At 37.5% G+C, this 11,574-nt stretch overlaps 1 protein-coding gene across 3 annotated transcripts; it reads right to left on the bottom strand.

Annotated features, from left to right (window-relative positions):
- Positions 1-4,096: 4,096 nt before the first annotated feature.
- Positions 4,097-11,276, bottom strand: anxa3b (annexin A3b). Of its 3 annotated transcripts, none has more exons than XM_051685418.1 (14): positions 11,172-11,276; positions 10,715-10,757; positions 10,522-10,569; positions 10,306-10,393; positions 10,023-10,117; positions 9,822-9,935; positions 9,563-9,653; positions 9,366-9,445; positions 9,198-9,254; positions 8,640-8,733; positions 8,282-8,377; positions 7,214-7,272; positions 6,929-7,051; positions 4,097-4,438 (listed from the first exon to the last, which is right to left on the bottom strand). In XM_051685418.1, exons 2-14 carry the CDS (start codon positions 10,727-10,729, stop codon positions 4,373-4,375), a joined length of 1,026 nt encoding a protein of 341 aa, XP_051541378.1. In that variant the 5' UTR covers positions 10,730-10,757; positions 11,172-11,276; the 3' UTR covers positions 4,097-4,372. The 3 variants fall into 3 exon arrangements, with proteins under 3 accessions (XP_051541378.1, XP_051541376.1, XP_051541377.1); XM_051685416.1 differs by having other exon boundaries at positions 10,282-10,393; positions 11,172-11,273; XM_051685417.1 differs by lacking the exon at positions 11,172-11,276 and adding an exon at positions 11,131-11,154 and having other exon boundaries at positions 10,282-10,393.
- Positions 11,277-11,574: the final 298 nt, after the last annotated feature.

The raw sequence follows: 11,574 nt of genomic DNA, 5'->3' as shown, positions 1-11,574 counted from the left end.
CATCAACTTTGTGCATGACACGAGTAATTTTTCCAACAGTTGTTTACAGACAGATTGTTTTACTTTTAATTGACTATCACAATTCCAGTGGGTCAGAAATTTACATACACTAAGTTAACTGTGCCTTTAAGCAGCTTGAAAAATTCTAGAAAATGATGTCAAGCCTTTAGACAATTAGTCAATTAGCTTCTGTGGATGTATTTTATGGCCTACCTTCAAACTCAGTGCCTCTTTGATTGACATCATGGGAAAATCAGAAGAAATCAGCCAAGACCTCAGAAAAAAAACAACTGTGGACCTCCACAAGTCTGGTTCATCCTTGGGAGCAATTTCCAAATGCCTGAAGGTACAACATTCATCTGTACAAACAATAGTACACAAGGTTAAACACCATGGGACCACGCAACCATCATACCACTCAGGAAGGAGATGCATTCTGTCTCTAGAGATGAATGTAGTTTGGCATCATGAGGAAGAAAAATTATGTTGATAAATTGAAGCAACATCTCAAGACATCAGCCAGGAAGTTAAAGCTCGGTTGCAAATGGACAATGACCCCAAGCATACATCCAAAGTTTTGGCAAAATGGCTTAAGGACAACAAAGTCAAGGTATTGGAGTGGCCATCACAAAGCCCTGACCTCAATCCGATAGAAGATTTGTGGGCAGAACTGAAAAAGCGTGTGCGAGCAAGGAGGCCTACAAACCTGACTCAGTTACACCAGTTCTGTCTGGAGGAATGGGACAAAATTCCAGCGACTTATTGTAAGAAGCTTGTGGAAGGCTACCTAAAATATTTGACCAAAGTTAAACAATTTAAAGGCAATGCTACCAAATACTAACAAAGTGAATGTAAACTTCTGACCCACTGGGAATGTGATGAAAGAAATAAAAGCTGAAATAAATCATTCTCTCTACTATTATTCTGATATTTCACATTCTTATAATAGTGATATTAACTGACCTAAGACAGGGAATGTTTTCTACGATTAAATGTCAGGAACTGAGTTTAAATGTATTTGGCTAAGGTGTATGTAAACTTCAACTGTACATATTTATTAATTTAATAAGTTAATAATACATTATGAATTAAAGATTGCAAAAACATTTTTGTGCTTGATGTACATCAAATAATGTCCTACCCCTTTCATGAAATTATTATATGCGTCTGAATCACAGTCATGTCACTATTCAGTCCTCAAAACTCGCTCAAAAAAGGCTTTTTGCTGCTTGTTCAATTTACTTAATTAAAATGGACTAAAGCAACACAATTCTAGAACATTTTGTCAGAACTTGATTTCATTGCATTCTATCCATTTAAATTTGTGAAATGGAAGTTTATTTAATCCATTTGAGTTGGGACTACATGAATACTTTTTGTGGTGTTCTTGTGCATTAATGAAACTTGGCGGGGGATTTCCATTTCCCAGCATGCTTTGCATGGGACTCGATAGGGAGAGTAAATGTTAAAATTGTAATTTCATGTGCTTTTGTGCAAGATGAATATAAAGGGGTATACTTATTAGTGTTTAATGTTTTGTTTATATTTAGAAGATGTTCTGTTGGAGTTGGAGTTTTGGGGAGGAGAGGATCTTGAGCAAATGATGAGGACAGGACACATGAAATCGATTGCTTGCTTCATTGAGCAATTTCTGTGCTAACCTTAGCATAGTTACTTAACTACACTTTGTAGTGCTTCCAACCAGAATGTATTTAACATGTGAACATTCACTTTCACTGTTTAGTACATAAAGACATAAAATAGATTTATTTGAGTTACAATAACACGTCTTTTTGTTGGGTTTACCCAATTCAACTAGGTTCTTTCCACATAAAGTGTTTGTGTTGAGATTACATAGTCATTTTAAGTTAAGAAAACTAATTTCAAACATGTGGAAACACTGTACACAATTGAATCAAGTTCAGCCAAAGAGCTATTTTTTTAGTGTTGCTCGAGAGATATTGCTTAAAAATTTCTTGGAAAGATACTGTAATCCCAGAACAATGCATGTTATTCTACATGTGAAAGTTTGACCTTGTGACATTGTCTGCCATTAATCCCCTGATGATACCATCAAATGTTTTACGTTATGTAGTTTTGACATAAGAGGCCTGAATTGTCTTATCTTATTCTGGAATCTGATCTAATCCGAGGGTTATTGTCCTGCTGGAGTACCATTAGGGATTAGACCAGGGCATTGTTCTTTTTTCTGTCTGAAGACTAATTGAAAAGAGAGAATGTGGTTTAGAGGTCAAGTCGTCTTTCACAGAACAAATTAAAGATGCAGATTATGGACAATAACGGACATAATCTGAGTTTTCACTTCTTTGTAGACTGTTTGTAACATGCATAGTGTGTCAGTTTAGGCATACTACTGAATTGATGGCCATAAAAATCTGAAACATTGGGAAAAATTATATATATATATTTTGTATATACACTGATAAGCCAAAATATTATGACCACTCACAGGTAAAGCAAATAATGTTGATAATCTAACAAGGCCTCATGTCAAGGTCTGGGTTGTTGTGACCAGATGACTGGGTCAGAGCATCTCTGATGTAGTGTGATCCCGGTCAGCAGAGGTGAGTACCTACCGACAGTGGTCCGAGGAGGGACAAACCACCAACCGGCGACAGGGTGTTGGGCGCCCAAGGCTCTTCGATGTGCGAGGGCAACGAAGGCTATCCCGTCTGGTCCAAACCGACAGAAGGCCTACTGTGGCACAAGTCACAGAAAATGTTAACGATGGTTACGTGAGGAATGTGTACACACAGTGCATTGCACCCTGCTGCATATAGGGCTGCGTAGCCGCAGGCTGATCAGAGTGCCCATGATGACCCCTGTCCACCATCGAAAGTGCCTACAATGGGCACGCGAGCGTCAGAACTGGACCTTGGAGCAGTGGAAGAAGGTTGCCTGGTCCGACGAGTCCAGTTTTCTTTTACATCTCGTGGACGGCCGTGTACGCGTGTGCCGTTTACCTGGGGAAGTGATGGCACCAGGATGCACTGTGGGAAGACGACAAGCCGGTGGACGGAGTGTGTTGCTCTGGGCAATGTTCTCCTGGGAAACCCTGGATCCAGCCATTCATATGGACGTCAATTTGACATGTGCCACCAACCTAAACATTGTTGCAGACCAGGTACACCCCTTCATGGCAATGGTATTCCCTTATGGCAGTGGCCTCTTTCAGCAGGATAATTCGCCCCACCACACTGCACACATTGATCAGGAATGGTTTGAGGAACATGATGAAGAGTTCAAGGTGTTGCCCTGGCCTCCAAATTCCCCAGATCTCAATCCGATTGAGCATCTGTGGGATGTGCTGGACCAACAAGTGCGATCCACGGCAGCTCCACCTAGCAATTTACAAGACTTGATTGATCTGCTGCTAATGTATTGGTGCCAGATACCACAGGACACCTTCAGGGGTCTTGTAGAGTCCATGCCTCGGCGGGTCAGCGCTGTTTTGGCGGCACATGAAGGACCAACAGCATATTAGGCAGGTAATCATAATGTTTTTGGCTCATCGGTGTATGTTTTATGCACCTATGCCTTGCTTTAAGTCCAAATGTAATAGTACCATTGATGCACACTATATCTCATGAAAATAATTTTCAGCAATATAAAATACTTTTGGGATCCCAATCAGTGTACACAGCTGTTGCTTGGACCTCACAGATGCTCCAGAGCAAATTAAAACCTCTTTCAAGTCTTAAACCAGTGGGCTCCTTCTCAGAGAAAGGGGCTAAGAACCTTCTGTAGGGTTTTAAAGCATCTGCAAGATCTCTCTCTCTCTCATGACAATCTGCATTGTTTCAGGGGATTAGATATTAATAATCCCAAAATGAGGATGAATGTCTGTCACTTTTGTTCAGCATCTATCATTAAATCCTAACCAATTTCAGCAGTTGAATTGAGACCAAAGGTCATCCTACTTTGAAGTGAAATGAGCAGCTGTTTAAATGCCCATAATTTAAATAAAAACATTTAAATCCCTAAACAGATTTTAATTCTTGTTGACCACTTTGTGACCATTACTATGTACCAGTAATTCTCTGCCACCTGCTGGATTAAAGACATATCTGCACGCTGAAAGGAAAAAGTGTTTATTCTTCAGTCACCCTCAGTCATTAATTTCTCACAGTGTAGGTACAAATAGACTTTAAGTTGTTTTGACAAAGCAAAATGTAGGTTTTGGTATGGCAAAAGTCATTAGACCTGAAGGTTATTCTAAAAACTAGCATACGAGTGATCTATGACATTCATTGACATGTGGCCTTCACATTCTCTAGCGTTTCAGTGAAAACGTCTTCTGTTATGAAGGGCTGACTGCGGATACATTACAGTCAGATTGTATTAGATTCACTCAGGCTTTGTCATCTTCACCACAGATCTTCAGCAGGGTTTGACCATAATCCCCTGCTGTTTCAGACTACAACAAAATATAAAGAGAATATGATTAATGTTACTTCTTGCATGACATCAAGTTACTGGAATTACGGATAAACATTTTATTTTGAGGTTTCTACTCCAATATAAAGGAGGGTATATTTGTGTGCATTGTGCATTCTCTTGAGGTCTATGTAATGATTTTAGTTATAAATCAAAGAAGTGTTTATAGCACATATGTGGCAAAATGAACAAAGACAAGCAGGATGCCAAAAGTAACTTCAGTATTAAAGATAAATAGACAATGGAAAGTGGAGAGAAACAAGCCCATGCTTTAACACATTTGTAAATACAATGGGCTTGTCAGGTCAAAGTACAAAGCGCTCTTGATGGCCAAACAGAGGTTGTAATGCAGAGGCACACCAGCTAGTCAAATATGGCAAATGCTTCTGTACAGTGATAGGTTTCGCAGTCATCAGTTTACAGTGAACATCAGTGAAACAGAGAGACGTGGCTTTGGATGTTTTCATGCTATAACTGAACTAACCAAAAATCTGGTTTCTAAAAATCTACAGGATGCTTCAGCCATATGCTGCTTTCTGTCTTCCTGGGAAGTGATTTTGGTCAGTATAAAAGGGAATCGATGGGCAATTTTCACTTCTTGACGGGAAGTTTTTTTTGTATTATTGTGGTACTAATAAAAAATAAATGATGTGCATTCGGTGTGATCGTTACTTTATGTATTTTATCGTTTTCTTTTGCATTTCTCATTTGTTTGTAGAATACTTGAGATGTTATAATAAGGGTAGGGTTAGGTCAATAAATTGGATTAGGATTAGGGTTAGGGTGGGGTTAGGGTTAGGTTAATAAATGCCAAATGTTATTTAAATTAACAGGAAATGGTGCACCCTTTTCTGAAGTGGTTATTTTTAATAAACAATATCTTTAGTTTTTACTCAAAAAAGCATCTTGGCGTCTCAAAACTATTTGCATAAATTGACAGATTTTGCACCATAACTATTACCCTTATCTACAGTACATCACTATAACCATATCTAGCAACAAACACATTAGCATATTATATACTGTACATATTTCTGTACTGTATAACAAGTATGGTGCTGTTGAGAGTTTACAGATCCCCAATCAGTCATTATACTGATGATCCTTCAGTATTTGCTTCATTAGAAAAGCAATACACACTGATGTTTTCGATAGTAATGTACCCATCCATTAGCTCCACTTTTCTCCACAATGGTAACCTCCAACAAAAATGACAGAAACTCCTCTAAATTCCAACATAACAGAACATTAAACACTAACAAATCTCCTACTTGTTTCATTTTGCATAGAAATACATTAAATAACACTTCATTTTAAAATGTACTATCCCAATCCTGTCCCCTGCAAATCATGCTGGGAACTGGAATAACCCTGCCCGATTTCAGCAATACATTGATGCAACAAATATTATTCACATAGTCCCAACACAACTGGATGAAGTGAACATAGATGGATTGTACACAATTAAATTAAGTTGAGAGCAAATGCTAAAGAATTGTGTTGCACTGACTCATTTTTAAGTTAATTGAGCAAGCAGTAAAAATCACGTTGTGTGCACCATCCGTTAGAAGTCTGAATCCATTTGAATCCATTTCATAGCAATGTGATCATATTTTTTTTTTATCACTTTTTTAAGACTGTTGAATATCACTTAGACTTTACGCAATATAATTATGCTCAAACATAAATGTATAAATGATTTCAAGTGTACTGGTTTAGCATTTCCCTTTCTTTCAGTGTACAATATATAGAGAGTTGTGCAATATATAAAGAAAATATTAATATTTTAAAAATCTTTATATATTTATAATATAATATAATATATTAACATTTAGAATTTGTTTAATTATTACAAACAAAGCCTAATTTAAAATAATAATTTTCGGTTTCGGCCAAGAATTTTCATTTCAGTGCATCACTGTTGTTTAATGTAAATGTATTACATTACCTGTGCATTAATAAAAATAAAAAAAACAATTCAACACTGCTGCAGTGGGGTTTCTAATACAGCTGCTATGGGAGTGATAGTACATTTGGCATCTTTTTTTCTTGTTGTAATATAAATTTTTTTCCACTTTGGAATGTTGTGGAAACATAATAGTGGAAATGTGAAAAGGGTCCAATCGTAAAAATCAGTGAAGGCAGCATCAGCTAAGAGAAGCCCACAGAAGGTCCATTCTTTAGGGTGGGGCAACCCTTCCAACTGAGGATGTCAATATAAATCACCTTCAGACAATCTCAGACTGCAACCAGTATGACAGAGGCATTTGCATTGAGTCAATCAATTAAAACATTGAAGCAAAGAAAGCAAGCAGGACAGGATCATGTTGTAATCACACATTAATAAGAGCAGGACATGATTTAAAAAATAAATAAATAAATAAAATAAATAAATATATCGATTTTGATCAGCATTAAAACAATAATATAGTTCTAATGTTGTTCTAAGTTCACATTTAATGCTTCTTACCTCAATCGCAGAGTATAAAGATTTGCCAAACAGCTTCTTATATTCAGCCTTGATGTCCTGGAGGTCAATCTCCGATCGGCCCACTATGATTCTAGTTAGGGTGGATTCAGTAGTACCAGCACCCTGAAAGAAATAATAATACAGCATTTCTACTCAAAAGGTCTGCTTGCTAGTTTTGGTGTAGTGTTACAGAATCATGTTTCATAGTTTTTGCATTTGCCTTATTATATAATTTGACGGTAATGTGCTAAAAAATGGGAGAGAGAAAAGAGAGACAGATCTAACCTTCATGCTTTTATACAGCCGCTCTGCGAGGTAAGCCGGAACACTCTTCACACATTTCACTAAAGGAGAGAAATGTTTGATTAGTTCTGATGCAATGTTGAAAATGAAACAAAATTAAAAAAAACTGTGTAAAACTTGATTATTACATTTTCTGTAGAATATATTTGAGTGGTGCTTGTCTAAGACTTGCCATCACAAAGCTATATAATTTGAGGTAACATTCATGTCCATAGCACAAACAGTGCAGGACAAGTTACCTGCCAAAATGTAACCCTATAAAGTCTAACATATGATGCAATTTTCAAAAAACATAAAAGCATAAATGGTATGTAATGGTGATTGAGAGGTAGACCTCAAAAGCCTGTTGTATCATATCTGATGCACGCATTTCAACGAGAGTTTTCTATAAAATATCAGAAACTATATAAATGTTATTGTTACCTTTATCAAAATCAGCAAAGATTTCACAGCAAAAGACATCACAATACAAAGGTGGCCATTTTGGACATTTTATTACAAGGGCTGAGTTCGGAATGGCATACTACTCATACTATTTCTGCCATTGACACATATGGCAGAAGTAGTAGGAGTAGTATGGTTAGTATGCCATTCCCAACTCAGCCAAGAGGCAGTAGACAATTAGTGCATTGGATACAACAAGTTTTCCCAGCAAAGTATTGATCATGCCGATGATGTAGAGACTTTAGAAAATCATATATCAAATTTGAAAAGTGATGCTTTATAGGGTTATAATACTTCCCTTACAAACTAGCCAAAAATTTGCCACTCATTATTTTCACATGCAAATGAGCTTGTGATTCACCACAAATGTTTGCTAGAAGTTTGCAGTTCTTCACCGGTAGTGGTGAACCTGCAGCATACCTCTGGCAACAATGGACAATTTTCTACAAGTTTGCCGCAAAGCTCATTTGCATGTAAAAATAATCAGTGGCGAATTTGCAGTAAATTTTGTAAGGGTTAGGATTAGAGGTTTGTTCAAACCCCTAAATGCAAGTATCAGCAATTATAATAATGATGAACTAGAAAACGAAAAACTTGTAATGTCACCTATAGCCACCAGAATATCTTCCAGTCTTCCAGACATCTCCTTCTCAATGCTCTCCTGCAGGGTTTTTCCACTCACACTTTTGTACTCGACCAGAGCTAAGACACAGTGAAAGAGCAACAAATTCAAACTACATTTCAAACTGCTGAAATGGAACAAGAGCATTTTCTCTAAAATATTATTTTACTGCTTATCGGTGAGTGAAGTTGAAACTCAAATTGCAGTATTGCATATAGTTCTTGTATGTATGACTGGTTCACATTTGATTAACAGTTTGAACATGAATATTAATTCACACTCTGTGTAAATATTATGGAATATCATTCTTTACAGGAAACTTGCTGCCTAATCAGGTCTTACTTTGTCTGAGCTGAGGAACACTCCTGTGGCAGAGGATGTCGATAAACTTGCTCTCATCTGTTCCCCACTTCTTTTCTCCTGCCTCATATAATATCTGTAAAGCATAGCACTTGAGATTATTTTCATGGTTGCATGATTGGGGGGGGGGGGGGCACGACTTGGGGGGCACAAGGAAATTCTAGGAGGGCAATGCCCCACCCCCACCCAGTCCCACCTGGTAGTTTCACCATACGACTTGGTGGGCAAAAGGAAAATCTAGTGGGCCAATGCCCCACACCCACCCAGCCCCCCCGGGAGTTGCTGTACAACTTGGGGGGCACAAGGAAATTCCCCTTGTCCCCCCCCGACACCCTGGTATTTGTCCGTATGACTGGGGTGGGGGGGCACAAGGAAAATCTAGGGGTGCAATGCCCCCCCCAAACTGGTAGTTTTGCTTTACAACTTGGGGGGCACAAGGAAAGCCCCCCCCCTTGACCCGGTAATGCCTGGAATGCTTTTTATGTCTTTAACACTTTTTTAATATCTGCCAGAACATTAGCAATTGTGTTTTTAATTCACCTTGGCATCCTCTTTAGCTTTCGCCACATCCACATTTGTACTCTCATCCCTCTTGCCCTTTTAATTAGAAAGATAAACAACTTGTAATATATTAGATATAAGGTTGCATAACTCATTTGAATTAATTTAAATATGATGCAGGACAGGGAAGAATTGATTTAAATAAACCTCAGCAAGGATCAGCAAGGTTTTTTCAAAGTCTCCCGAGACCTCTGATTTAAGGTCATGAATTAGCGATCTTCCAGTTTCTGAAAAAATAGATTACAAATGATTATTATCGTAAAAACCTATTTCTTTTAGCTCTTTCTTTGGTGAAATAAATGTGAGGTAAGTGAAGTTAAAAGGAAATCTGATGAGATACCAACCAGCCAGATATGCTTCACACAGAGCCTTGATTTGATGGTTGGAGCGCGATGCAAATAGTTCTATTAAAAGGCTTTCATTTGTTCCCGCTCCCTGCATTGGAAAGACAACTTCAATGATTTTATCTTGGTCTGTATAAAGATATTTATTGCCTATCTAAACTACTAGCAGTCAAGCTTAGCAGGGGTTGCGGTCAAAGCAACACAAACATCTTCAAAACCTCCATTATTTTTGCAAATACGGAAAATAAAGATTGTTTACTTTTATTGCCCGTATAAACTCTTGGCAGTCAAACTTAGCAGGAGGAGTGATCAAGGCCAACATAATATCTTCAAAATCTCCACTAGTGTCACCTTCCAAGTCATCGCACAGAGTCTAAGATTAAAAACATAAAGGTGTTTTTGAATATCACTTCGATGGGAATGTGTTAAATTTACAGTTAAAGAGGTATTGGGGTTTTACCCTTCCTGTAGCCTCCTGATAGGCTTTACAGATGAGCTGGCGCTGGGCATTGCTCCTTTGAGTCAGAATGTCGATAAGAGTCTTTTCAGTGGTGCCTGAGGAATTACAAACACAAACATACATTTACACACACAGTGCCTCATTGCGACATAAGGACATTGGCAGCCAGCCAATAGACCAACTGGATCCAACAACTGGATTTCAACACATCAGATGAATGTGTGCACACAATAACTTCCCTAAAGAAATCTAACCACACCTTTCAGATTAGTTCTTGTCTTACCAATGCCCTCTATAGCTTTCCTTAAAGCAGCAGCATCCTCACTTGGATTAAAGCCCGGCCTTTCTTTAATAGTGCCATGTGTTGTTGACTAAAATAAGACATTGATCAAGATTATATATTTAAACAGAAATGATTATAATCAGCTGAGAAGCACAATAATTACTGGTTATTTTTCAAGGACAATAAAGCTACCAAAGAAAACAATGACAAACTTACAGTTACAGTCAAGGAGGATGGGGACTCCAAGAGAAGATCCAAATCATCCTGAAAATGAAATAGAAAGCATTAAATCCTTTGAATGTGCTGTTATCTTTAGTAAATTATAGTTTTAGAAGAAGAAAATTAAACATGGATACTAGAATAAGAGAGTAGTGTCACTTTATCCTGATTTAGTTCTCTGTATACTGACCCATACAGAAGACATTCCAGATATTTGTGGGTGGGTTCGGTTTCTGTAAACAGATATGAGATATTTTCGTCATATATTTTTTAAATGTAGCATTCTTTATCTTAACCTCTTCATTTATAGCTTTTGATCTTGGCAACCATCATTATATACGCTTGCAAAAACATAGCGCACTGCGCATTCTTTACGCATTAATGATGATTTTTGAAACGCTCAAAATGGAGGATTTGATCCAGATGTAAGTCGTAAAGCTTCTTTTTTTTTTTCTATTCAACTTTACCGGAGATTCGAAACAGTATCACAACGCAACATAAATGCGACTGTCGCGTCTGATTTACATTACAACTCTCGGCAGCACACATCGTAACACACTAAACAACAATCTTAGTAGCTCATAAAATGTAGTGATGAGTACAAACCATGGTTTCAATAAAAATTGCAACAAAACCTTCAAACTAACCTTTGCTAAAACGTCTCCCGTCCACTTCAAGCCACACCTTTTCCAACTCTGTGACTACGCCCAAACCTAAATCCAGACGATATGTGATCAAAATGAGATCACGAGCTTGAACTCACGCCCAGAATTGAACATTTTAGTTACAATATCTTATGATATCGATGTGTCGTGAATGAACATTCTGGTCATACAATCTCAGTATGATTAACTCGATCAAAATGCATATGTGGGTCAAAAATGACATGGTCCATGACTCTTAATTTTTACTTGAAGTGGTCTTTTTTATCTGACACTTCAGGTATTCCTCAGTTAAGGTCTTTGACCATGTGAACTGCCTTTTAGTTCATTTTATTATTATTATTATAAGAGAATTAATATCACTACCTCAAGAATGCATATGTGGGTT

The sequence above is a fragment of the Myxocyprinus asiaticus genome, chromosome 43, assembly GCF_019703515.2.
Source record: "Myxocyprinus asiaticus isolate MX2 ecotype Aquarium Trade chromosome 43, UBuf_Myxa_2, whole genome shotgun sequence".
NCBI classification, from domain to species: domain Eukaryota; kingdom Metazoa; phylum Chordata; class Actinopteri; order Cypriniformes; family Catostomidae; genus Myxocyprinus; species Myxocyprinus asiaticus.
This window is presented reverse-complemented; position numbering and strand designations above follow the sequence as displayed.

Coding starts and splice junctions, on each gene's coding strand:
- anxa3b (XM_051685416.1), bottom strand. Junction 9,446..9,562: donor GTGTGAAGCATATCTGGCTG/GTTGGTATCTCA, acceptor CTATTTTTTCAG/AAACTGGAAGATCGCTAATT. Junction 7,052..7,213: donor GGCTGTATAAAAGCATGAAG/GTTAGATCTGTC, acceptor TATTTCTTTCAG/GGTGCTGGTACTACTGAATC.